A 27969-nucleotide genomic window follows, 5' to 3' on the forward strand; every position below is an offset into this window, starting at 1 on the left:
TACTTACTTATCGTTCTTCAGTTGCTGATGAGTGTCGAGAGTGTCGTGCCGTACCTGGATAAATTTAAGACAGAGACAAACCAACGCATCGCCGAACACGGTCCCGCTACTACGTGCACGGTTTTCGCGATACATATATTTGAGAGTAAATGCTTTTATGCTGTTGGCTGATTTTCATTGAACCGAATAAAACCGTAATGGTCTTTTCTCTATCGCTCTGCACGTGCCGGTGCCGGAGCAACACGAACAACGGATAACAGATACGCGTCACAACTCCTCGAGCTCTATGTCCAGCTCGCTGCCGTAATCGCAGCCATCGTCCAGGAAGTCGGTACCGCCCGGTACGACGCTACGCTCACCGTAGAGCTGCTCGAGGTAGTCGTAGAATTCGCTGTACATCCGGAACAGGGAGCGCATGAGTCAGATAAGTAGCACGATGAACACGAGCACGAACGCTATCGACGGCACGATGCCGAGCCGGGTGGCACTGCTGCCCCACCCGCACTCCAGGTCCTTTTTCAGCACCTCGAGCAGCAGGTCCTGGTTCTTGTTGCTGCAGCGGGCCTCGCGCAGCTCGTTAGCCGACCGGTCACAGTCGGCGTCACGGGTGTAGTACGGCAGTAGGGCGTGCTTGAAGTAGCTCGCCATTCGAGCCTCGGTCCAAGGCTGCGCGGGGCACAGGTATTGGCGGCGCTTGCGCTGCCAGAACTCGATCCACCTGCAAAAAGGCAACGCACGCCCATGGTGGTGGTGTGATCGATCGGAATACGGCGCTACAAAGGCAGAGGACAGTTGTTTACCCGATCTCGCAGTCACAGCTCAGCGCAGCGCCACTCAGGTGCAGATCGGTCAGAAAGACGTGCTCCGGCAGCGCTAGGTAGCGGGCGGTGTTCGGATTCGGTACGTGCTGCAGCAGGCTGTTGTCGCTGTCGATCGACACCGTCACGTTGCGCACCTGTCGGCCGAGGTTGCGGAAGAGGTTGGCCGGCAGTGCAACTACTGAGGTGTTGTGCAGGCGAAATAGCAGCGCCGCCGTCTGGACGCCCTTCAGCATGGCGTCGGACAGCTGGGTGAAGCCGCCCCCGCCCACGGTGATGGCCTGCAGCTTGCGGGGCAGCGTGCCGTCCAGCTCGCGGCGCAAGTCGGTGGCTATGGCGGCGCCGCCGGAGGGCTTGACGAGCTTCGGGGCCGGGCCAGGCGCAGCGCCTCCGAAGCTGGACGCGATGCCCGATGCAGACGATGGTTGGGGCTTTTGCGCCTCGATCCACAACTCGCGTAGGTTGTTGGCGTTCTCCAGTATGCGCGGAACGTTGAAGTTGGGCAGCGACGGGTACGGGGATATGCGCAAAGCACGCAGCTGATGCAGTTTGTTCAGCACCCCCGTCTGTTCCGGTACCGAGAAGCAGAGGAAGAAGCAGAATAAAGTGTGTGTTCGACCAGCTCGACAGTTAGCTCTGCAGGGAATGTAGTACCTCGATCAGGTGAAGGTTAAGGTTGGCGATATTCAGATGCTCGAGGGTGTCCGCCGCCCCCAGCAGACTTGTGTTGGTGAGCGTCGTGATAGGGTTGCCGGAAAGATAGAGATACCTGTGTGGAGGGAACGGCTTTGGCATCATCATCTCTAGCCACTGCTCACACCGGGAGCCGGGAGCTCCGCACCTCCGCATTACATACTTGAGATAAGGCAGCGAATGCGTGATCAGCGGCACGTTGGTGAGGTCGTTATCGGACAGGTCCAGTTCCCGCAGCGAGCTAATGTTGGCCGCCAGCTCGGGCGGAATCGAGGGCAGGTTGTTGTGGGCGATCTTCAGCGAACGCAGCGAAGGGTTCGATAGTTCCGGCACCGCGCTGAGCGACACGTTGGCCAGCCGCAGCTCGATGAGGCTCGCCTCGACGCCGACGAATGCCTTGCCCATCACCTCCAGCTCGTCGTTGTGCGACAGGTCCAGCACCTCCAGCCGGGGCAGCGTGGCGAATGCAGCGTCGTCCAGCCGTACCAGCCGGTTGTGGGAGAGATCAAGCCACGACAGTGCCTTCGGATCGGATCCGGGCAGGATGGCAAAATGGAATGGGAAGACGAGAGGCAAAGTAGATCAAGAACAGCAGTGGGCTATGGGCCCCACTAAACATACCCTCAGCGAGCAGCTTACCCGAAACTTGTTGCTGAGATCGACGCTATGGATCGCTCCGATGTGGTTATGGCTGAGGTCTAGCTCGCACAGCGCCATGGCCGCCAGGTTTGACAGCGCCGTCACCGGAATCTTCGTGAACTGATTATGGGACACATCGAGCCGCTCCAGCCCTTCACTGATCACCAGGTTGTCCGGCAGGTACTTGAGCGAGTTGTGCGCTAGATCGAGCACACGCAGGCTGTAGGCGCTGCGGAACAGTTCCGCAGGGATCTCCTGGAGACCGTTCTGGGACAGGTTCAGAACCTGCAGCTTGCGTGCGTTCCGCAGCGCATCGTGCTCCACCTCGACGATCTGGTTGGCCGACAGATCGAGCCACTGCAGCTGGGGCATGTTACCGAACAGGTCGCGCGTCACGTACGCGAGCCAGTTGTGCTGTAGCTCCAGTCTCACCAGCGACAACTCCGCTGGTCGCAGATAGCCCGGCAAGATCCGGGAAATGTTGTTATGTGAAAAGTTCAGTGAACGCATGTTGGAGTGCACGAGATGTGCTTGCTGCTGCTGCTGCTGCTCCCGGCCAGCTCCGTAGCCGGATCGTTCAGTGGCGTTCTCCGCTTCGCCGAGCACCTGAATCTTGTTAAAGCTCACGTCTACCTCCAGCGACGCCAGTGAACCGACCTGCACGAGAGACAGTCAGAGAGAGAGAGAGAGAGAGAGAGGAAGAGAGAAAGAGAGAGAGAGAGAAAGAGAGAGAGAAAGAGTTTTCGGTGCACGGTAGTGCGCGGACCCTTTGCCCTGTGGCTCACCTGGTCGAAGCAACCGAAATCGAAGTATTGCAGCGCGTTGTACGCCAGGTCCAGGCGTTCCAGCTCCGGCAGATTCTATCGGGCACGAACGGCCAACGTATTTTTTTTTAATTAATTTTTACTACTATTAGGACTTATGGAATTAATTCATGCGGTTTTCGATTTCGCAATTGTGGCCTAACTACAACAAGAAAATATATAAACTCATCTTCTTTCCATTTTCCGGATCCATTTTTCAACACTTCCATAGGATGTGAACCTGTGCTGTCTTGCCAAATCGTTAATGATGGAGCGGAACAAGTAGTAGTCCGAAGGAGCAATGTCTGGTGGATACGGTGGTGGGGGGTAACAGTTCCTGCGATCCGACACTTTCGAGCTAGGTTTAGACCGGTTTTGCGATGTGTTCTTGAGCACCTAATCATGTCTTTTACCACATCGTGGTAGCCTCATAGTTGCCTCATAGTGTCTCACAGTATACCACACCTTTCATATCCCACCTCGCATGCACAGCGTAACCTTTTCGCAGTGAATATTGTGCTTTGGTTGCGATGGACCTGGTTCGCCAGGCTGTGTACCCAGGCCGTTTTTCCGTTTAGGATTCTCGTAATAATTCCCCCTTGTCATCACCAGTGACGGCGATTCGGCACAAGAACCGTTTTCTTTTCTGCCGTGCAAACAGTAATTCTCAAATGGTCTCCCTTCTTTCAATTCATGTGGAGCTCAGTAAAACAGTTTGCTAACCATTTCCATGGCGCTCAGGCGTTTGGAAACTGGTGTCGTGCGGTGAGCTCCTACCATTTCTGGATCAGATGTTAGTAAAGTAATGACATCTATAGTAAAAGCGCATGAATTAATTCCTAAGACCTAACACTACCTCACCTGAAACGCTTCAGTGGCGATCGTGCTCAGCCGGTTGCCGCGCACGTTGAGCAGCTTCAGGTGGTCGAGATTCATGAACGCGCGCTTCTCGATCGTTTCGATGCGGTTGTCGTCGAGGAACACGGCCTCCAGCTGCTCCAGGTCGACGAACGTGTGCGTGGCGACCTGCGTGAGGCTGTTGTAGCGCAGCGACACCACCACCAGCTTGGTGTGCAGATCGGCCTGGAACGTGCCCTTGGCCAGCCGCTCGATCTGGTTGTCGTGCAGCTCCAGGCTGACGAGGTTGCGCAGCGCGTGGAAGCTGCTGTCGGGCACGGTCCGCAGCCGGTTGTTGCTCAGGTCCAGCGCCTCCAGCGCGGTCAGCTTCCGGAGCGCCTCGGCCGGAAACGTGCTCAGCCCGGAGCCGAGCCCGTGCGAGACGCGCAGCGCAACGAGCGAGTGGCCAATTTCGGCAAACGCGTCCGGCTCGATCGAATCCAGGCGGTTCTCGCTCAGATCGAGCCGCTTCAATCCCCGGACGTGTGTGAACGCGTGGTTTTTGAGCGTTTTCAGCGAGGCCCGGATCACGCGCAGATCCTCCAGCTCGGGGCTGAGCTCGGCAAAGTCGTCCGCCGCCAGGCTGGCGGACGGCACGGCCGACAGTGCGAGAGTGCGCAGGTTCTGCATGGCGTGCAGGTCCGTCAGCCGGACCAGGCCGTTGCGCTGGCCAACCGTGTCCAGGCCGTACAGCTTAAGGCCCGCGAACGGCGAAGCGTTCCGCTGGTCGACGTGTCGCAGTGCGTTATCCTTCACGTTCAGGTATCTGGTGGCCAAAGTGAAGAGCGATCAGTGTTGGTCGTTCCCCGGGCCAGAGCCAACATTCCTACCTACCTCAGGTGTTCCAGTCCACGGAGCAGCTCGTCCGGTAGCTCGGTTAAATTGTTACCGGACAGGTCCAGCACCTGCAGATAGTTTCCCAGGCCCGCAAACGCGTCCGGCTGCAGGTGGGCCAGGTCACAGTTCCGTACGTACAGCTCCCGGATCCTGGTCTCCCGGAACCCATTGTCTTCGATCACACCGAGCGGGTTGCCGTCCAGGGTCGTCACGTTCGCGGTATCGAAGTGGCGGAACGATGACGCCGGCAGCGTGCGAATCTCGTTGTAGCCGAGCCCGAGTGTGTCGAGCGTCAGCCGGAAGCTGCCACCGCCGGTGCCGTCGGACTCGTCCGGGTCGGGCACCAGGTCGCGAAGCCGGTTCTGCGTCAGGTCCAGGACGCGCAACCGATTCAAATCGGCCAGCGCTTCGTACGGCACGTACCGGAGCAGGTTATCGGCTACCAGCAACCGTGTCAGCTTACCGAGCCCGCCCCGGAGAGCGTTCGGGTCGAGCTGGAGCAGCCCGTTGCCGGACAGGTCCAGCGTTTCCAGGTTCGGCAGATCGGCCAAGCTGCCCGGGGCCAGCTGCGTGAGCGAGTTGTCGGCCAACACCAGGGTCTGCAGGAAGCCCTGGACGCCGCGAAACGCGTCCGGTTCGAGCGCCATGATCTCGTTGGCCCGCAGGCTCAGCAGGCGCAGTTTCCGGAGGTCGCGGATCGCTCGCGACGGCACCTCGATCAGCTGGTTGTGCTCGAGCAGCAGCTCCCAGAGGGTGCGCTCGAGACCGTGGAACGCATCGTCCGGCACCTCCGTGAGCGGGTTGTGGGAGAGCTCCAGTCGGTACAGGCCGGTCGCCTGTAGGAAGTACGGCTTCAGCTCCCGCAGCCCGGTCCGGTCCATGGTGAGCATGAACAGCTGGAAAGGGCAGCGTTAGGGGTAGTCAGTGTTGGCGCCCTTCCGCGGATGAGGAGCACGTACCTTGGAGCTGTTCACGACTTTTGGTACGGTCGGCAGGAGCACGTTGCGACAGTTCACCACGCCCAGGTCCGGGGCGCTCTTGGAGCAGGAGCAGAGCGCGTTGAATGCGCACGGCGGGTGACCGGTAGTGTCGATCACGCGGGCTCGCGCCAGAGACGCCCACACCATCAGCCCAACCGTGACCACCACGATGGTATAGCCCAGCCGAACCATATACTCCAGCCCTGCGTCTCCCTGTGTCGAAATGCGGAACAGAATCATCAGGAATTATGGGACAGGGTCCAGAGGTGCGTCAGACTCCGCTCCACCCCGGGGGGGGGTGTAGCACCGAACCCCGCAACAATATTAAGGACGTCACGTCAGAGCTCTCTACCTAAATATGGCACTCCACGACAACCTCATTGGATGTGGCGTCATTTCGAAGAACGTTTTTGTTTTCATGTACCAGGTACCTAGACGTATGAAAGCGGAGATGGCTCCAGCTGCCAATTATCTTTGCAGAGGTTAAACCATGTCGACTTTTGTCCCTGCAAGTAACGATTTGGAGACATGGTTGCTTTTCTGTTGCTTTCCTGAAGAAAACTGTTACAAAAACGCACCAAATGCTTGTCGAAGCTTACGATACGAGCTTTGAGAGTTTTCGAAACATTTAAATGTTTCGAAAACTCTCAAAGCTCGTAGATCGGACTAGGTTGCTGCTGGTGGATCTCCTTCCCCTAGCAGACGGAGGGGGCGCTCCCCTCCTGCTTTCGATGGGTCCATTCGGTCCATTCGCTGCTAGGATTCGGTCTGCCAATTGTTCGAAAACTTCAACTTCATTAGCCTCCTGGTACTTGTTAACGGGAGCTCTTACGCTCGAAAACCTGGTCGCGGTCAATTAGGAAGGAGATAGGATTAAACGAGCGCTTAAGCATGGTGCATTTGACTTCACAAACAAAGGGGCCTCCTCAACACGCTACGTTTGAAGGACCTGCGAAAGATTCAGACTATTGGCTGGATGGGTGCCACATGAACTGAGCGAATAAAACAGACTTTTCCAATTCATTATTGCATTGAACGTGTGATTTCTTTGAAATAAATCAGATTTCGTGTACGTCTAGATCTGGTAGAGCTTGATGCTACCATCGCCATCGCCCTGCAAAAGATGTTCATGAAGGTGCGTGCAAGGTTTGTGCAGCCCAGGAAGTGCAAGATGTAAAACACTAAATGACGTCACGTCACGCTACCAAATGCGGACCATCGCGGACAAGCGCGGACACGATCAGGTCCGCGCCCAATACGCCTGCTCGTGTACTGTCGCAATAAAACGCTTCTTTATACGGCACTGTGAGCGGTCAAATGTCATCAATTCATTATCGTCGGACACCGCGTCCTGCTTGCTAGCGGCCTTCGCTCGTCTTTAGCAGGAATTAGTGCATTAGTGACAGCGTACTCCGTGCCTGCTGCACTTTCCAGCTTCGTCGCCGCCGGAGTCATCACGTTTACTTTGCCACCGGCTCAGGGACGACTTTGCGGACGTTTGGCCCAACCCATCCACACTAGCTAACGTCCCGGGGCTAAGGTTCTGCTAATCGCGATGTTAGAAAAGAGAGCTCTACGAACAAACTACCCATAAATTCGTCCGTACGGAAACTGCTGTCCGCCCAGCGCTAGTGCTATAATCGGTCATATAACAACCTCCTCTCCCCACCACCCGTGGAACGCACACACACACACACGCACGTTTCGAGCGCGAGAAATCGATCCATCCCGTGGCGCGAGGACGACCACGCGCGAACTAGGCACGTCTTGACGGCTGTGGTGCGGCCGCGACCTGGGTGCGGCCGCGGCCAAACCCCAATTTCCTAATTGTGTGTGCGCGCGCGTTGCGCCATCGACCATCGACCATCGACCGTTGTCCTTTCGCCGATGACGGCGACTAGCGAGCGGGCTACACCTTTTTTACACGGCGGCAAAAATTGAATGTGCTCCGCTCTATCTCTTCGTTGGTTGTCTTGTGTTTTTTTTTGCGCCCGGTAGATCGGACTAGGTTGCTGCTGGTGGATCTCCTTCCCCTAGCAGACGGAGGGGGCGCTCCCCTCCTGCTTTCGATGGGTCCATTCGGTCCATTCGCTGCTAGGATTCGGTCTGCCAATTGTTCGAAAACTTCAACTTCATTAGCCTCCTGGTACTTGTTAACGGGAGCTCTTACGCTCGAAAACCTGGTCGCGGTCAATTAGGAAGGAGATAGGATTAAACTCACAAAAAATAACTAGGCATAGAGGGTCGACTGCGTCCCGAGCGTTGATCGAGCAGTCGGTAATGCTCGTCGTTGTTACGCCGCGCCGCCCGCCAAAGGGTTAGATTCCCGATACCGGTGTGACTGGGAGCCCAAAACCACAACGTTGCAGAAAGCAACAGAGACTAATATTGTCTCTGGTGCAGGCCAACACCGCTCGGATAAGGAGAAGTGTTTGCGGGATCCAAATAGCATAACACTGCTTTACACCTGGAGGTATTACATTTAACGCCTTACCCAAGAATTAAAGGAGAACCTTAGTAGACCTTAGGGGTTTTGCTAATTTGCGGGTGCGGTTAACAGAGCAGTTCTGTGTTGGGTCTGTCCTTTTGAGATTTTATTGCTGTAGCTGTGTTGTTCATCACTCTGACAGTGCCAATACTTGCTTCGATGATTATCGGGGGGCGTCTGGTGAAAACTGGTGGATGTGGGAACATTTCGAAGCTCAAGTCATGTAGTTTAAGGCATCTTTTTTAAATTTAGACTTGTGACAGCTACATATAATATTCACTGTTGATGGTGTTTTCTCCTTTGTCCAGATAGTCGACGGATATTAGCTGGATTTTTAGCGGACACACTGCCGCTTTTGTCGGCCGCAGCTCCCAGCTGCTCGATAAAATCGATACATTACAACTTTGTCGAGGTGGATCGAGTTGGTGTCGATTAGCCAAGGAAATCGAGCGACTAACACAGGCGGTGGATGGTGGAGGACGCAGAAGAGAAGGGTGGACGGATAAGCAAGAAAGCTGGGCCAGGTAGGGGCGAGGCGAAGAGGCACGGAGCGATTGTGTGACACCGGTCCGGACATAAACGCAAACAAGCATTAACTCCTCGTGCAAGCAAACAATGGATTGGCTCCAGGATTGAAGCAGCCAGCCAGCCAGCTAGCGTCGGCTGGCTGGTCGGATCGGATCGTATCGGCAGGTAACCCGAGACGCCGACGGAGTGTGCAGAACTACAATGTTACGGGAGGGTGACGGGAGGGCCTTTGGCCACACCTTCACGCGCGGGACTCGCTGTTTGTTTACCGACCGCTCTAGTCCGAAGCCCTGGTCCGAAGCCCGTGGGTTGATTAGGTCGCCGGCGAAAATGGCGTCGCAAAGATAGTTCGAGGCGTTAGAGAATGCAAAACCATTACCAGGACGAGTCGAGCGGCGACTAATTTCGGCTTTGGCGTACAACGTACGTTCCTGTTACCAGGTGTTACTACAATGTAGCAACCTAAACCAGGATACTGCGGGCAGGCAGACGCCATATGCGATGGATGACGTAACGGCCGAAACAGGACCACCCGCAACCCTTCCCCCTCTTCCCGACTGTCGCCTCCTCGGACATGCTCCGGCTTGCTTCCGCAATTATGAACGGCACATCATCTAGTTCGCGCCTCGGAAGTGACTTTTTGGTGAATGTTTATAGCCTCCTTCGTTTAAATGCCAAACTAGCACACACAGACACAGAGCGCGGGTTGGGGTACCGCGGGATGGGCTCAGGCGGATATAGAGAGGGAACTTCTCCAATTTGCTTCATGAGGCGTTGCAACATAGTGCCATGGCGCCGGCGTCCAGCCACATACAGGACGATTCAGTAGATTTGACTATTCCCCAAGGCCCGCCAACTTGTCACATCAGCCACCCACCCACCCAGCCCCACACACACACACGCATACGTTGTCGCATAAGGCGGCCGTTGGGCAACCTGGACGGTATGTTATTCTGCGCTTCGATATGCCCGGGTCCTGGTGCGGCCCCTCATTAAATTCACCGCCGGCGTTAACCGACGCGCGACTATGTCGTACCTTCTTCGCTTGTAGCTCCACGCTGCGGACGCGCCGCTGCTGTTCGGGGCTATAAAAAGACAACACAACCGGAGGGACATCCTCCAGCAAGCAGCCTGACTGACTACGGCCACCTACGGCCACTCCTTGGCGGTGGAAAACAACGTCGCCGTCGTCGTCAAGCGGTCGCCTCTCGATTTCTGATGGGTGCGCTCGGCTCGACTCGCTGGTGACTAGATAATACACGCTACGGCGAGTCCGAACGGACGCTACGGTTCCTTTTATCGCACCCTGCGCCTATCTGCAAACCCAGGCAATCGTTCAACCAGGAATCAACCAGGCGGGGGCCGAGGGGCTCTCCTGCTTCAGCTCGCCCCGGAAGCCGGAAGCCTGTGGGGTGCCGGAAAGTGGGTGCTGTGGGCGAGTAGGCTGTGGCTGAAGGATGGGTGTCTTCTTAATAGGATCGTTATGCTAGTAACATACTTTCGACGCACAGCCCAACCGACCAAACCCTGGCTAGGTGCCTGCCGACTCTGGGCGCATAATTGAATCGTGTTTATTGTGTGTGCGCTTCTTATAGCTAGTTTTTATCAGACTACGGAAGGCTGTTAAAAAAAGGGAATGGCCAAGGCCTGTGTGGGGCTCGGCCATCGCGGCAATCTTGGCCACGGCCGACAGGAACGACACAAGAAAGGAAACGAAACTACTCCAGCTAATTGTGTCCGCCGCGAGTCAACCGCGAGTCGCGAGTCGCGAGATGAAGATTGCGCACACATGCCACGCGATGTAACCGCTGGAATGCTACTACTACTACTATTACTACCAAGCACAAGAACGTCAACAGCAAACGACTAAACGCCTCAGCATTTTCCGAGGTCGGGATCAAGTTGCTGGTTGGCGTCGTGCCGGACGCCAAAACTAAAGAACGCGACAAAACGTAGAACGTAGAAAACTCTGGAACTCCAGTATTGGGCCACACTGTTTTAAAATATATTTACAAATACAGGGTGCGCCATCATGACAAGACCTTTTTAAATGTCACAGAACTGCGGCATTTTTCAGTCGATTCGGGGTGAGCAATTTAAGATGATTTTTTTCAGTTGGTTATTACCTCAAAAAGGTTACCCCAAAAAGGACAATTCTGCTTTCCAACATAAACACCGAGGTGGCGAAATGCGGTCCAGTGATGCAAAAATGGGTTCCAGTCCATGTTCCAACAAGGTCAGCAAGACCTCTGTCAGTCGACAGTTTTGGAGCACCACTTGTTTGACTTTAGTCGAACGACTTAGTCGATCGGAGGTCACACGATCACAGTCAAAAACCTCCAGTCAGCGTGATCTGCTGCAATCTGGTGCGCGTGTATTGAGCGAGCGGTTGCTTGTGCTCGTGTTGACGAATCTCGAGCAGAAGTCAATCAGCCAGCTGGCTATCCTCTAGTCCTTTTATATACGATCTTTTACTATAGTGTCCTCTTCCGGCCTGGAACTACGGTGTGGTTTCGATTATAGCGAAACGACTGGCTACTGGACCGGACAGTGTCTTCCGGACAGTGGTCCGAGTTAAGACAACTGTTGTACCACTGCTTCAAACAGTCATATCCACTAGACCAACCCATGATGCCATCCCGTCAAATTTGCACTAATGACAGTTTATTGCACGGACTACAAAATAGCGAAGGCGCCGATGGAGCGATGCGACCGCGATGACGAAGGAAATATCAAGAATGGGTGCAAGGGAAGGGTCACGGAGCAAGCACCTCCCTGTCTGGTCCACGGATTATAAAGCCGCGGAGCCGCCTTGGGCAAATAGACCATTACAGGGGCGTCCGCGTCCATTTTGTTGGCAGCAGAGGCAGCTCGCAGGAAGCAGGACAACGTCGAACCGATGAGGAGAAGGGGCCAACGCGGAGGCAGGAGAAGCGAGCCCGGTTGGGTTGGCTTAAAGACACTCTGCCGCTGCCGCGACCCCCGGACAGTTGCCTAGATGGGGATCCATGGGGCGCTACGACGATGCCAAAGGACTACGACGACGGCAAATGGGTATGGCTGTGTGTGTGTGTGTGTGTGTGTGTGTGTGTGGTTGTTGGTTTAGCGCGGAAATTGACCAAATGAGAGCACAACCGCCTCCGTACACGCACCCTCCCCCACCGGGCGGGTGCGGGCCAGGAAATGGTTAGCAGAAATCAATGATTGACGATTGGAAAAAGATATGCAATAAATTTGGCTTGCAAGTCGCCCGAGTTGCCCGAGAAAGCAGAAAGCAGCAAGGTAGGGCTGCGGCTGATTTGGGTGTTCGGTGTTGGGTGGTGTTCGTCCATTGGGTTGGGCTAAGCCCGAGGTCCGATAAGGATCGATAGTCGTGGGGGATCGGCTGTCAGCCACACGGAACTGTGACGATGACGCCAACATTTTTCAACCCCCTTTCTGCTGGCCGCCGCGTGGGGTTGATGTTTTTCTTTTTTATGGTATCTTCCAGTACCGCGCTCTCTCTCTCTCTTCTTCTCTGGCTCTCTCTCTCTCTCGCTCTCTGCCCTATCGCGTGGTCGCTGCCGTGCCATAATCACATCACCGGTAGTGACGGTGCGAGGGTTTGTAGTTCCGGTGCTCGGTGCCGACAACGACCCACCCAGTCGTGGTCGAAGCCACCCGGTGGTGGCCTTAATGCCCTTCCGAACGGCGATTGCCTGCTGCTTCCAGTTCCCGGGGCGACCACAATCATATGCCACGATCTCAATTTCCTTCACAACTTGAACTCTGCCCCTTTTCTCTTTGTGTCTTTCGCGCGCTCTCTTTCTCTCTCTCTCTCTCTCTCTCCCAGGTCCAGGTTTTCCTCCCTTTATACAAACCTATTAGCTGTCACCCAAAAGCTTGTTTACATGAGTTTCCTTTAAGCTTTCTGCAGTACACTTAAAAGGTAGAGTAAAAAACTTCAGATAGTACAATTTTAAATCTTCCATGTTAAATGCTCGGACAATGCTGTCACAAAACAATCCGTGGTTCCTGGACAACAATCCTGGAACCTTTTCCGACCGACCGACAGCCGGTAACATATTGTTTTTGTTTTTTGACAGACAACACAAATAAACAAACAATAACAATTAAACATTCGCCGAATGCAACGATGCGCCGCTCGCGTTAGCTCCAACTAAAAATACATTCCGATGAACCCTCATGACAAACTAAACTGCTGCCTTCACCCACCGCCTACCTACTTCCCGTACGCACGCGTAAACCAAACTTAAGCGAACCACAAATCCAGTCTTGAACCGAACTCAGAAGAGTTGAGCCGGTGCGTGGGGGCCGACCTGGGCCCAAGGAGCCACCGATTTGACTTCTCCAGACTCTGACAGATCGTCGGAGTCGGGCGCCAGCGCCAGATTGTTCCGCAAATTTCGTCGCCGCGTGTTTCGGTTCGGCATATTAATCAAAATGACACATTCGCGTCAACGGTCGCGGCCACGACAATCGACCGGACGGACGGACGGACGGACGGACGATTTCGGAAACATTTTCGGCCGCGGATCGTAACGATTTCGATGGACCGACCGAACATCATTGTTTTTGTGATGGTTGCCCCACAAAAAAATGGCCCCCTCGCGTGTGTGTGGGTGTTCCAGCTGCGTGGTGAGCGGCGTTCCTCCAGAGCACACACACAAACACACGCGCACACGTATGGACCATCCCGGATCGGTGGCGCCTCGGTGTACGGCATGCGGCGATCCCGGCATGCTCGCTCTTCATCTCAGTGTCTGCTCATCCGCCTCCTCCGTTTAAATGCTGCTGCCCTTTGCCTCTGGCTGTGTGTGGGTGTCTTTCATGGCCGCCGACGAGGCGGCCTTTCGATTCAATCTCGTATCATCGCACCCTCCCCCCCCTCACCCCTCGGGCGGTTGCATCTGCCCCGGTTGCCCGATTGCCCCGAAGTCCGGCGAGAAAAGCGAGAGTGAAGTTGGCGGTGAAAGGCGAACTTGGCCGTCGTCGCCGATGGCCCCAAATCGTGAGAACCCCTTCCGATGGAGCGATGCGGATCAACTGTTGCTTGGGCGGTACTGCTGTCTCGCAATAACACTATGTTGGCGTTAATGGCGTTCAATGGTAAAGGTAACAGCGGTCGAGATCAAGATTTTGACCAATATTGTTACGATTACCATCCCTGGGACATTTGCGTCCCTCGAATATCTCGATTTGAACAATCGAGAGAGATTTTAGTCTACTTTAAACGTTGTACGTTTCATCGGTCATGATTTGATGGCTGGATGATTCGTGGCCTTTTTCACCCACAACTTGACCCGTATCGTGTTCCGCATCCTCTAATGTTCGCCTGATTAGGCACCTGTTGCTCAACAGTGGCCGCTCTACGGAGATCCACGTTTTGCGTCCCAAGAAGAGACCAAGCTGTGGCAAGCTGTGTTTCGAATCGAAGAACCAGAAGGTGTTGAAGGTCACTACGAAAAACTAGGACTTTTGGTCTTTTTCGAACGTGTGTACGCGTAACGCAACGATACAGGAATCGGGCCACATTTTGTGCACATCTGGGAGCAATAATATGGTGGTGGGTGGAGCGGATGCCGCTCGAAGAAGTCGTCGCCGAAGATAATCATGATTGGCGCCGGGTCATGGTAAATGAACTGAAATAAATAATGAAACGCGTCCGTGGGCGGTAGAGAACGTGGAGAATACGTGCTTCCACCGTCCGTTCTCTGTTTCTCGCTGTCTCGCGCTGAATTCTCCACTCCGCTTCGTTCGTTTCTGGATTGTGCGATAGACTGGTCCGGAGATGCCAACAACGGTGCCATCTGGAACGCGACCACGAGAAGCTGTGTTGAGAGAGTCGCCTAGAATGGGTTGCGGAAGTTGGGGTGGGTTGAAGAATGACGAACCAAAATGTGTTTGTGAGCCAGAGTGATCCACACACAACCGATCGTCAGTCGCAAATCCAAGCTCTGACTCTGACGATCCACTGTGACTGTTGACTGAAGAACTGTCTTGGAGGAGATATGGACCTGGAGTGTACGACGTTCGCTGGCCTTGGACGTCATGAAGATGCTACCCTATGCTCGTGGGATAAAGCATGGAACCTACGCGACCCTGTATCCCGGATCGCCACAAGCGCTCCTAGCTCCAAGTTGGTCGCTTTGGCCGCGTGATGAACAATAGTCCGAGGCCGACGGAGATGACGGCAGAGATGCTAGCTGGCCTTACGCAGAGTGCGAGTGCGACCTAAGTGCATCCCCCATATCCGGTACGTGGCCGTGAACGAACGAACTGCCGGCGGGGTTGGGGGCAGTGGGGACGAATGGGTGGACAATAAACTCCGGTTCGGTCACCAAGGCACCAAAATGGCAGCTGCGGTTGTTAATTTCCTGATTTATCGCCTCCCGAGCGTTGGCGGGGACTGACGAGCCTGGTGCAACAACAGCTGACGTGTACAATGGCTTCGGGAGTAGGGCAGGTAAGACGGGAAGAGGGCAGGGCAGTAGCAGTAAGCCCATTGTTCCGGTAACGGAACGCTGACCAAATAGAATGGAGTGTACCGTCTGGAGGTTGTCATTACGGCGGAGGCACTGTGTCATGTGTGCTTCAGCCACCTCCGCTCACCTTGAAGCTCTCTTGAACTGGCTTGTCTGAGTGTGGGCAGTGAGCGGATCGCGCGGTTGTTCGCGGGCGCTAGGTGGCGGGTGGACCGCTGACCAGCTGCCATACCAGCATCCGACGATTCCGCGCGGGGTTCAATTCACGTGTTATGTGGATTGAACCCAACCCCGGAGTTGACGGTGGAACGGTTCCTATGAGGTTTGGCGCTGGAGGGAAAACTAAATCACGTCACGCCGCCGCCAGTCACAGAGTCGCAAACCTTGACTCATCACATCATCCCTTGTTTTGCATCGCCGCCCCGCAGCCGTCGTTTGCGGTGATGATGCTGCTGCTGTTGTTGTTGTTGGGTGCATCACCGCGCCGGCTTACAAAACCGCAAACCGTCAACCTCCGTGAGCGAGAGAGAGAGGGAGAGAGAGAGGCAGACCGTGGTATACCCAGAACACACCTACGGGTACCTACGGCACTACGTCGTAACGTTGTTTTTAATGCCGTTTGGCTCATCGTCGTGGGCACGCAATACGGGCTGTTCCATAGGTGCGCGTGTGCTCGCGTGGTCTTTGTGGACGCAGAAGACAGGAGCCCCCATGGGACCCACCGAGCCTCACGCGTCTTCGGCCCTATGGTGATATAATACTGGTCGCCACTGTCCAAATGTGGCGACATATCTGGAGAACCCATTCCCAAACCGTGCCCGAAGTACCGAACTTTATTGTAGTTAAATAGAGCAAGCAGCCTAAAGCCACAGAGTGGAGGCCTGTACGGGTCTACCACATAGCTTCTTAAACGACTCGTCAGCAACGAGTCGTTTTGCTGTACTTCAGCTATTAAAGTGCATTTCGCTTGTCCGCGGGACCAGGACCCCTGGAACCCGATCGAAAACCGTCAACAAGAGACAGTGACGTGCCGCAGAGAAAGACAGAGAGAGACAGAAAGAAGGAGAGAGAGAGAGAGAGAGAGAGAGAGAATAGAGGGGATGCTGGATGAGCCATTAGACTGGTACAGAAGGCAACACAGGCCGAAGTGAGCAGCGTGCGCAGGCCAAAGTAAACACGACGCGAAAGCCAAGCGATGGTCGGCCAAGTATTTCCAAGCGACGGAGTTGGAAGTTAGAATTGCATGAGTCAACCAGTTCAATCGATGTGCTAGTTTCCCTCGTCTGTCGCCTGGCCTGGGTTGGACTGGCCTGTCTGACGGACTAGGCTTGCTTCTTCATATGCTTGCAGCTAGAGAGATAGAACGAATGAGGTTGGGCGATGTTCCCGTATTCAGTCTCAGTTTGAGTGAGATAGCATGAGAGGGGGGCAGAGGGGGAGAGGGGGACAGGGAGAGTGGCCGGTGCCGTCCGACCCATTGTGCGGGGGGATGTTCATGTCGAGCAAGTCACGAGCTCCGGGGGGTTCTGTCGATGATCAATGTGAGCCCGTGCCTGTGCTGGAATTGGAACAAAGTTCGGGTGAGCAAGACGGATTCTGCTCCCAAGGCGCCAATACCATCGGCTGCACAATGGGTCATTCACTCCGAACAAAAACGGGCGGTCGAAAATGTGTCCGAAACGTCAATTTCCGAACTCGTCAACCGCACGTACTTGAAATAGTCATAGTGGAAGCTGCATCAACGGATGCAGCTTACATTCAATGGATGTCTGAAAATAGGTTACTTCCTAGAATACTGGACAAAAATAGAAAAAAAATTGTCATTCCAAAATCATCTCCAAAAGAAACAACAAGGGATCAGCAGAACTAACATTCCTGGACACTGGAAAAGTGTTCGAGTCTATCGACACTTCGGCACGCATACAGCGTTCATGTAAAAATTAATCAAGACGAACTTTCTTACATCCATTGTACATATATCATACAAGAATTGACAACAGCTACATCGGGAATGTACTGTCCAGTGCCTTGGAACCAGCTGCAGGAGTTCCTTAAGACAATGTTCTATCACCAACACCCGTTCCACATCTACACTACGAACATCCCTGCTGACCAAAACTTCACCCAGTATCTCTACGCTGACGATTGTGCTATCAGCGCCGAAGGTAAAAGCCCCAAATAGTGACCAAAGAATACGCGGGAGATTTGTTGAAATTTGTTGTTTGTTTGTTGAATTTGAACTTTTTTGTGACTCCGATAGGGACAAATGGTTTTATTTCTAAGTTGGCAGTTGGCCAAAATTGCCCGTTTCACAGTCCGAGACCTTACTGGCCGTGTTGAAATATCGACACAGGAACACTGGAGACCATTTTCAGTAAAAATTTGGGCCGTAGTAAACGGAAATGGTTTCTGACACAACAACGTGTTTTTGGACTATCGAGAACGAAACGCATCCCTAACTGGAGACGTTCGTTGACGACCCGGGAACGACCCGGGTGCAATCGAGCGAATACCGTACTAAAGGTGAGACCAAAACCTTGGTTTTTGCATCGCGATATTGCAGCCATCTCACATTGTACTCGTAATTCGTGATTATTTCGCAACGCAACGCAAACTCGACCCTCGATCGTTCCGCAACCACCGTGGAATCGCTTGACATAGCATCATGTGACTTCTAGCGCTACGCTAAACTCCAGCGAAGACTCTGGACTCTTAAAGTTCATTTAGAAGAATAAAAAGGGATTTTTTTATTAGTAAATTCCCGAGATTTGTTGGCCACAGTATGTCAACTATTTTTGCTTTCCTTGATTTTTTGCAAGCCTTCAATTCAATGGTTCTTCAATTGTTCAAGCGTTTGTCAGCTCTTGGTGCTCTATTCGCCTTCTTCTCCCCATGCACCCCAAGCAGGTGGTGGTGGTGGTGAGAATATCTCCACAGCATGGGTCTGTCGCTGCAAGTACAATGGATTCGTCATTTATAGCCGGCCCAAGCTCAGAGAAAAACGCGGGCCTGCCCCGCGGTTGAAGTGGCGCACATAACACAAATCTAGCCCATGACAGCCCCGCGTGACGTTAACGAGCGCTACCACCGCTAAACCGTCACCTGATGGTTTGATATGCCTCGCTTTCGACGGAGGTGCGTCGGTTAGGGAGCCACCTTTTGGGGTGGACCTATTTCGATGGACCTCTCATAGTAGTACCGAGCCGAGCCTATCGTCACCAAATTAGTTAAAAAGCAAAAAACAACATAAACAATCTTCGCCATCACGTCCACAACTACACAGGGTGGCGATAGCTGTTTGTATCAACTCAATGTGCAAATAATGAAGCTCGCAAAATGCCAAATGCATGACCAACACAACACGAACGAGTTGGTTGTGGTGCCATATTTGTCGTTCATGGAATATTAACGAATTTGAAGGCTAAGCCCCGGCGTTCGGTTTTGTGTACGAAGTGGTGTCGAAGTTCCTTCCCTGGTTTTCGGACGAAACTCTTGAACAGAGTACTCTAGTATAGCAGCTACGACATTTAACTTCAATGCTTTTCGCAGTGTCCATAACTGTGCTTTGAGTATTTAGATGGATATCGAACAGTATAGATCAGCCTGTCAAATGATGCGCAGAACAGGTAAAGTACTTCACTGTCCGTAAAATAAACTTGTGTAGTTGGAGGATGTTTTCTCCAACTTCTCCCGACACTGCCTGCCTCGCCATATAGAGTATGTAAAAATAAATTTAAAAAAAAAGTACCATTTGGTACCTTCATCTATTTTACTTTTAATGTAACCAATAGACGAGAACAATATTCAAAACAGTTGCGCTGTGCTGTGCATTTATGGATACCCTCGGCTCCACTGAGCGAAAAACACTAACACACAGAGAAGACACAGTTTGCGTGTGCTTTTGGCCCCCCTTCCCCGTGCACTACCCTCACCCCGTTCCTCTTCTTGCTTTCTCTGCCTCTCCCGCGTCCTTCTTCTTCGGCTTCTTCCTTTTCTGCTTCGCATCCTCTCTCTCGCGGGGGTGGCGGGATGATTGGAGCGGGGGGGGGGGGACGTTCGCGATTTCCGTTCCCTTCTCATCTTTCGGTTGGCGGACACCTCACACCCACCGCCTCCTCCCCATCGGCGGGTGTGACTCCATATGCGCTCCATATGGTGGTTAGTAGTTCCAACCACCGACCCAACCCAACCCAACACCAACCAACCACCCTGCTCCCGAGCTCTTCCCCCCCAGGGACAGGGTTTCGTGTGGGTGGCGGTGGCGGCTCCCGCTCGCACGTCATCCTGTGTGCGCGCGCACGTGCTTGCGTATAGAGCCGTCCCTGTCACGGGTCCGTGTGCCTTTCCTGCTCGTACACCATACGCTGGGCCAAGTCCGTTACCTACCTATAGGTCCGCCCGCACCTTGGCTACAGTAAGTACCGGACGATGGACGTCCTGGGACGTAGTTCAAATCACATCAAGAACGTAGAACAACATGAAGGCGCTCGCCGTTATTTTGTAGAGCTTCATTTTTCACTACGGAGTTGAGACACTGACAGCTACGGGACTGAACGTAACCAGGGTGCGGCGGTACTAGTCGGCAACTCACTTCATGGGGTGGAGTTCAGGGGGCGGCCCGTGGTGCAACCGGGGAGAGGGTTTTTTCGTGCTTCGCGGACGGACGACTACAGCGAAGAGGCGGGCGGGCAGAGGGAAGCGTTCCGTGCATATCCGATGCGGGATGTGGGCCATCCATTGCGCTCGCGGTGACTCAAGTATCATTCGGGGTCGGCGGCGGGCCCGCGGGCGCTCTCTCCCTCGCTGCAGCGCTCAGCTGGCCGACCGCCGCCACCCCCCGTTCGGGCACTTCCTTCGGTCTGTGAAAAGTTGTCGTGAGCGGTGCCTGACGCTCAACCAGTTACAGTCGGTTGCGGTTCGCTTTCGACGCTGGACGTTCTTTTGCTGTTGTGGGGGACTGTGGCTGTCTGGCCGTACTCCGAACACCGCGGACGGGCTACCTACCTTCGACTTGCGGTATCTTTTTGTTATTACTGAAGCCACGGGCCAACTGGTCTCCGCGGTGTAGTGTGTCTCTGGGGGTTCCGCCTCGCTGGACGGGCGCACACTTTCTGGGTCTGGGTTCTTTTGTGCAGTGTGTCTTCACGACCGCTGGATCCCGCTGGATCCCGCTGGATCCCGCGGGAGCTGCTGGAGTCGAGGAGGTCCAATACTTTAGCTCCATACTATTTTTTGGAGTTCCTCTGACGGTCGTAAGCCCCTCGTAAGGCTAGTTGACCTTTTGCCGAAGCGAACCATAAACCGTGCGCGTCTCAAATGAAGTAGCTGGGATGGGTGTGTTGTAGGGCCCCATGGTCTCTAACCTGGGATCGTTGCCGTTTCCAGCGGGGTCCACAACCGGACTACCTACCGGACCGGTGTACTACCGGACCGGAGCAGTTCGCAGTGTAGTTCCAGTAGTGCTCTAGATTGTGTTTGTGTGTGTGTGCGTGCGTGTATGTGGCCGTGTCCGAAGTGTCTATTCAGAATGTGTTTGAACCCGAAGCCGAACTCCGACCGCCTCCAGAGCGCCCGGCTTGCATTTGACAGAGGAGTCCTCCTCCGTGCGGCAGAGGTTTGTTGGCAACGTAGGAGAGCAGAGCAGACACCAGAGACCTCTGCCCAATTTACATTTGTAGTTCACACAAAGAAAGCCGGCAAAAATAGAGTAAAATTAAAGACGAGTCGAGAGCTGAACGAGCTGGCGACAAAACAACGCGTAGCCGCGTTGGGACGCCGCCGCAGACGTTAAAATTACAATCGTAAACAATTCGCTTTATTGGTAAAACATTTACCCGCATCCCACTCGACTCGATACGGGTACGCGCGCGGGGGCCTCTCGCTCTCTTTCTTGCTTCTCTTCATTATTTCTTTCTCCCTTTCTCTCTTTCTCTCCTTCTCTCTATTTGTGGTATTTTGGACGGTGGAAGGGTCTTGCTGACGCCGTGGTCAAGAAAAGCCATGAGCTGGCGAGAGCTCATGATAAAGAATACCCAACTCACCCAGCGTCTTGATAAGGCGTAGAATTGAGGTACTAGCATAGCATTCAGAATGTTCTGCAATTTCTGATACATGCTTCTTCCGTCGGGGCCCAACTCCCCAATTGTTGTGCACCAACTTGCGCTCAGTGTAGCGGAGCTACCAGTTCCAAGACCTACCGGCAAGACCTGCGTTTTTCGTCACAAGTGCTGTCAGATCAGATAATGCCAGAGTCGGCATTATCATGTGTGCAATGTTAATTTGTGGCGCAAAGTGGCCCGCAAAAGTGTAGTTAGATTGCCACACAGAGCCCAGTATACGCGCCGAAAGGTTAGGATTTCTCGAGCCAGAGCCAGAGGTACCTTCCAAATCTCCCAATCCCAAGTACATGGGTATGCTGCGCATTCCATCAAAAGACGGAGACACTGGTGTCACACCACCCCAACCCTGGAGCATCAATCAACCCAAGATCACAAACCCCATCGGCCAGCGGTTGGTAGGTTGGTGTCCGCCGACTCTCAAGAGCCCGCTACGCTACGGCCGCATTCGAACTCCTCCGGTATGTTGTTATTGTACGTTGTGCAGGGCGGATTTGCATGATTAGAATTTAGATAGGAGAGTAAGGGGTAGCGAGAGCCCGGCCTGGGCCGGTCCAGTATGTCGGTCAGTTCTACTGCATAAAGTTCAACGCGGGCGATCGAACTCGGGTCGAACTGCATAGCGGTATGGGATCGGTATGGAATATATCTGCTTATGCAGCGTCTGTGGTCTGCATACGTTGCATACTCTATGAGCTGACACACACGCCCAGAGCTGGACAGGAATCTTGAACATCGTCGGTTTAGGTTGCGGTTCCATTGTGGCTCTGATAATGCGCGTGTTTCGGGAATTGAGGTAGGGCACCATCAACTACTGGCACAAAAGAAATAAAACAAAAAAGCTAGCTCAAAGCAGTAGGGGCTATGTTGGAGTACTGCTCGAATTACAAATTTCAGTGACTTTACATATGCACAGTTCCTCCACAGCATAGAGGGGTTCGAGCCGCCAGATCCAGATCGGAATCGGCTCATTGTACATATGCATGTTTTCCAACCGCGGTACCACCTATTGCTAGCGACAAAGCTATAGTTGCCCCGCAGCACAGCGTCATCATCCGAATACGATCACCGTCGGTCGGTTGGACGCTTGGAAGTCCGACGCTTACCGACTGTTCCAGTTTCCATATCGAATTCAGCGCATAGGAATCGCACGAGAAACGCACGGCGATTCTAGAGGATACTGCAAGGGCTGTGCGCACCCCATAAGTTCAGGGGTCAAGCAGCACCGTTTTTGCCCTTGTGTTTAAGGTTTTCCGATATCAGTGGTGCTGCTGTTTGGTGATGTAGCTGTGGCTGTGCTGCGTGCTGATAAATAATAAAATCTTGGCTCTCTCTTCCTGTTTCTTATTCCACACACACACACATTCTTTTAAAAGTAGTATAACACTTCCAGCGTAATGCCAGGGTTGGTTTGGCCTTTTTGTGGCAGTCATCTTCTCGTAGCGTAACTTCGCGGTCCCGTGGGTGAAGCCAACCTCTAAATGTGCAAGGGGTGCGGTACACCACACCCTGATTACGCCCCACACCCCTTTTGTTTCAAATGCGTTTTCGGGCAGCATTTGTTTTCGGTTTTTCGGAACGGAGCGCATCGTCCGCAGATCGGTTCCGAATTTGAAACGGGTCACACCCTACACCTTTCAATGACAATGACTCGCTATAGTGTGTCTGGTGACGAAGCGGTAAGCGCGTTCGAGAGCGTCGAGTGCAGGGGTCCGCTCATCCGCTAGGGATCCGCGGATCCACAATGGTGTAATGAGGCTCGGGTGCGGGGCGTACCACCGTTCTGGTGGAGGGCACGACCGAGAGGACCGAAAGGCAAACGCTTGACGCAGGGTGACCTTATTCCAGAGATGAGATCATGGCATTATCGTTCACGGGGTGGTGCTTACATGCACACACCTGCATCAATGGCCTCTGGGTTGACTTGACCACTTCAGTGCTAATAGGGTGTTTTTGCCCACCACTGGCGTCCAGCAGTACAAACCATAGCCGGCGATCTTGGTTACTCTAGCGCCCACGCTAACGAGCTACACCGCCACGAATAGGCTCCATGCCCAATGGGATTGGGTTTACATGCCCAAGGGTCCCAAAATGTCAAGTGCATTGCTCATTTTCCCTGGCCGCATGGCAGATGTACGTACGTAGCCTCTTGAATCGTGGAACTCTGGACTGGAGGTTACCGGGATTTGCTGCACACACACCCTCCTTCTCGCAAACCTTACTTGCACAGCGGCGGCGCTAATTGGCAATAGACATGAGTCCTTCGAGATGCGCTCGGCTACAGTTAGATGTAGATGCAACGGTAGTGTACTCGAAGCAGAACTTCCGTTAAACTTTGCCATATAGGGTGTCTGTAGGACCACGGCGCCCTATCCGGGAATAAAACTGATGAAACGACGGGGGGCCGTAGACATGACTTTTTTCCCGTCCATTCAGGTTCGAGTCTCTCGTGAACTAGCTGTCCTCTCCGCCCCTGCCAGGTTTGAACAGCAAACTAGAGCACCCGCGTACTATCTTACCCGCCAGCGCCATAACCCCCATCAGTTGCCCATTGTTCCCAGCGACAAGCGCCCAGTGAGCCAGCCAAACCCTTCCAAAATGGCAGCCCTAGGTCTTCTGGTCTGCAGCAGCAATCGGAGGGTCTTCGGGTGCGTGTTTGGATGACCGGTGAACAGCTACGTGGGCGCGGTACACACGATAGCGCGGGGAAACGGTAATTTAATTACCCGCCGGCTGGAGCACGCCGAGCTCAAGAGTCGCTCTTGGACCGCTAATCCGCTTCGATCTTCGCAATCAGAGTCACGCCGCGGGATGCGCGTCGGACGTAAAGCTTGGCCAGCCCCTGCCTGAAGGATTGCTCCCGGCCCAGCCTGAAATTTGCTAAACCTGGTACATATGAAGAGAAGGTGAGCAAATATTCAGGTGTGTCGAAGAGCGGTCAGTATCATCGAGGGACGCGCCACGCCACGCCACGCTAACGTGGAATAGAACGGCGAATACCCACCAACAGTGTTTGTAGCGACTAAGAGACGCTTCTCAGATTGCCGAATTTGTGCCAAGTGACGCGCTTGTGTTGACGCCGCAAGAACGTAAACATGTCAGCCAACATTGACTGAGCAGCTGTCTGTCGGGCTCAAAGTATAGTGCCCAAATGCCCAGCATCCATTCCGTGTACTCCCACAATTGAATAATTGTAACGACAGCAGCAGCACTCTGGTTTTCTCGGCGCTCTCACACACGTACACTACCGCACACAGTTGGCCGGTGGCCCGGTTGGGACCTAGAAAAGCCGCATGCGGGACCGCGCGGCTCTTGATGAGCGTTAATTAAATATCCAAAAAGACAACGTCGTCGTGCCCTGGTTGCTGGTGAAACGCTTGTCGATGGCGACGTGCCTCGGGCTGAGCTTAACTTCCGAACGTAGACTAGGTGATGTTTCGTCGAATGTTCCGTCAATTGACTAGAGGATTCAGCCTTCTGCTTCTGCAGCACTCGTAAGGCATGGTGTAAGTAAGAATTGATAAACAATGCGAATGCTTTGTGAATCTCACGATCGTGGGGGTTAATTTACTCAACGTACTCCAGTTGCCTTTAAAAAATATTAAATTATCGACGCAGATTTTCAACCGATTCACAGCCGGAGTTGATTCTAGTGTCCCTTTCTTTTATTTTCAAAATTCATCTTTGACCAGAACGAAGCCTTCATTTCAGGAGGTATATTTTATGAAATCAACAAATATATACCATAGTATGTGAAGGTAAGACCGCGTATCGGACGGAGCGTGTAACCTCTGATCATCGGAGGTACTATTGCTTTCCCCTTTGTTCGATGAGCCATATTTGCTTGAGTTTAATTTATTCCACAGATAAGCAGCCCCATCGTGCTCGCAGCCCCAAAACCGTACTCGCTGCATGCTACCCCGAGCGAAGGAGAACACAAAAACGGAATTTCTCAAGCACCCACGAGAAGGTGGCGCCAACGACGTGACTCTACAGCGAGGAAAAGCCATCTAATTATATGGAAAGGGAGTTAAGCGGCAGGGAACACGACGCGAACACTTGTTTGAAGCGCGACGGGACAGCGTGCGCGCAGCGTGCACTGTGACACTGGGGCTCCCCGACGCGCCCTCGGTGCGGTTTCTGTGGCGTAACCGACGTGCGTTGACATCATCCGCTTCGAACCTTACCGAGAGCCAAACGGGCGCCTACGTGTTAAATAGGCGGTAAGTCCTCATCAAGCGCTAAAAATAATTAGCAAATGGGATATAAAACTGAACTGGCCGTCTAGAGGGGGGGTGCAGGAGGATGCACCCCTGTACACGGGCAGATCGGCCTCGAGAGCCTCGGACGAATCTGATGCGCAGTGGGCACTGTTTTAGCCGGGCATTGGTAGGGTGACCCCAATGGTGCTACTGGATAAGGACACACCATTAAACATGAACCCACCGAGCACCGTGGAAGGAAGTTGAGCGGTCGCGCAGGGTACAGGGCCCGTCGGTTCAATTGGCAGCTTACGATACACAAATTTTGCACGGTCAGCATATTTGACTAACTGATCCTCCTGGGTCTGGGTTTCCTTGGACTGGTTCCTCTCCGTTCCTATGGAGAAATAGGTGGTGTACCATGGTTCTAGGCTCCTATTACTTGAACCTAATTTTGTTTCTTCATCCTATTTTCGTTAGGTCTATGTAGGTGGACATCCGGTGACTTCAGCTCACGAACCAGGTTCAGGTGACGCACCAGCCTTTGGAATTTACGGCATCAGACCTCCGTGAGCAATACGGCGTGTGGATACTCTTTCGTTCTGGGCGTGTCGGCGCGCCTGCTCTATGAGAAGCCTTACGGCAGCAGAGAGTTGGGCAGATAGAAGCCACGCACAATCTGTTTCCGTTTATGGTCCTATGGCAGAGAGCGCATGCACAAAGGATTCGCCAGCTTAAGCCGAGTGTTTCCAGTTTCTCCACCCACCTCTGGGGCTTAGCTAGAGAAGGGAGTTATGCTCTAGCCCTCTCCCAGCGGATAGTCACGGGACCCCACGTGAGTTCGCCCAACGATTCAAAACCGCTCATGAGTGGGTTAATTAGATTAGTCAATGTTGTAATTCAATTAGAAGGCCAAACTATGCTCGCCCTATCGAACCCACGCGACCCCTTCGACGGCCGTTGCGCCAATTAGTAAGCGTACTGTCCGAAGGATGACTACTGCAGTAGTGTCGATAGCACTACAGCCCTATTATTATTTGTATTGCTCTGCACGCTCCTAGACTTAAAATTTCACCGATTTGGTTGACCACGATTATAACTGTTCAATACTGCAAAGAGTAGTTAAAACCCAATGTAAGCGAAATCACGTCAATTAAATAAAGTGCTAAAGAGCCTGAAACCATGTACCATATGCACTGGGCGTGTGTCGAACCGCAGCTAGCGTATCGTTGCCTTATCTAATCCCAGAGCAGAGCTCAGAACTTGAAAACGCCATAAACGTCATACTTTTTTCCTTAAAAAACAGGATATTTTGTTTAGCTGCTGAAACAAGAAAAGCACAAACCCGAGCCATATCTGCCGACGCTTATCCAGCTGCGTTGCCGCCGTTGATTGGATGACACTCGCAAACCGTCAGCTGCAGCCGAGTCTAGCGAGGGACGGAACGCCTTGAAGATGCAACCTTAAGTCGATACCACCTGCTGCGCTGCCGTCTGCGTCGCAATACAAGTGCTTGATTGTTGCTGATGCAATCGTCCGAGAAGTCCGATCCGGCAAGACACAAACAAACGGAAACACTTCCAACGGCGCGCTGGTACACTGAGCTCTCGGAGGCACAGCACACTGGGGTACTGTGGGGCTTGACGCCCCCACCAAAGATCAAGATCGAGCTAACCGTGTGGACCGCTGGTCACTTGTCACCCGTGTGTGTGCACGGGGAGTACCACCGGAGTACGGAGCACTTCTCCCGGAGTCGTGGAAGTCGCGCTTCCCGTTTGGTTTTGCTTCACAATCTAAACTCAGTGCGCTGACGACCGACAGCCGCAACGTTCGGTGCACTAATAAATTACACGCAAACCGGCCACCGTCTTCCAAGTTGGTCGCCGCCCTCGAGTCGTGGGTGCGCGACAGAGGACAGAGTGGTTCTTGGGTCCCCGAAAACCGCCCGAAACCTCCGGTCTGGTTGAGCCACCCGGCTCCTAATCTAATTATCTTGTGCCTCCCTTCTTAGCTACACGCTGGGTGTGCAGTGGCCGATTCCGGTTGCTAATTCCAATCTCTCCCTCAAGTCTCGGTGCACAGTGCGAGGGACAGTCCCTTGCGGGCAGTCCGGTTTCAGTGGCTAGTGGTGACACACGAGACACATACGCTGCGGGTGAGCGAGGCAAGCGCGACCCACCCGCATACCTGGAACCGGGAACCGTGGAACATTTCAGCGATGAGGCCCCGTATGGATGGATGAACCGACTGGGTGGGATGGATGGGTACCGACTTTTTATCAACCTTAGTTTAACCCTAGACCAACCGCAGCGCACTCTGGGAAAGATTAATGAGAAACAAAATCCGACGGTTGTAGGAGAAGTAAAGGATGGAAGTACTGTGTGAGGTATGGTACATTAGAATACTTTCTGGCCAGCTAGGTGCTCCCCTAACTAGAGTCGTACCTAGCTGAACTTGGCTGCCGGGAAGCAATGGCTCAGGAA

At 53.5% G+C, this 27969-nt stretch overlaps 1 protein-coding gene across 1 annotated transcript; it reads right to left on the minus strand.

The window, feature by feature from the left end:
- Positions 1 to 126: 126 nt before the first annotated feature.
- Positions 127 to 27027, minus strand: LOC128274362 (chaoptin). Its single transcript, XM_053012535.1, has 10 exons — positions 26832 to 27027; positions 5647 to 5880; positions 4685 to 5583; positions 3815 to 4616; positions 2936 to 3010; positions 2133 to 2807; positions 1675 to 2033; positions 1473 to 1587; positions 801 to 1384; positions 127 to 718 (listed from the first exon to the last, which is right to left on the minus strand). The coding sequence occupies exons 1-10, from the start codon at positions 26838 to 26840 to the stop codon at positions 421 to 423; spliced, it is 4050 nt and encodes a 1349-aa protein (XP_052868495.1). The 5' UTR covers positions 26841 to 27027; the 3' UTR covers positions 127 to 420.
- Between the last annotated feature and the right edge of the window lie 942 nt (positions 27028 to 27969).

Source organism: Anopheles cruzii, chromosome X, assembly GCF_943734635.1.
Source record: "Anopheles cruzii chromosome X, idAnoCruzAS_RS32_06, whole genome shotgun sequence".
Lineage (NCBI taxonomy): Eukaryota > Metazoa > Arthropoda > Insecta > Diptera > Culicidae > Anopheles > Anopheles cruzii.

What these genes read in the sequence shown, in the direction of transcription:
- LOC128274362 (XM_053012535.1), bottom strand. An exon ending in AAGTCGTGAACAGCTCCAAG is followed by an intron (nt 5,584 to 5,646) that starts GTACGTGCTCCT and finishes TGCCCTTTCCAG; the next exon opens with CTGTTCATGCTCACCATGGA. An exon ending in GGGTAAGCTGCTCGCTGAGG is followed by an intron (nt 2,034 to 2,132) that starts GTATGTTTAGTG and finishes TCCGATCCGAAG; the next exon opens with GCACTGTCGTGGCTTGATCT.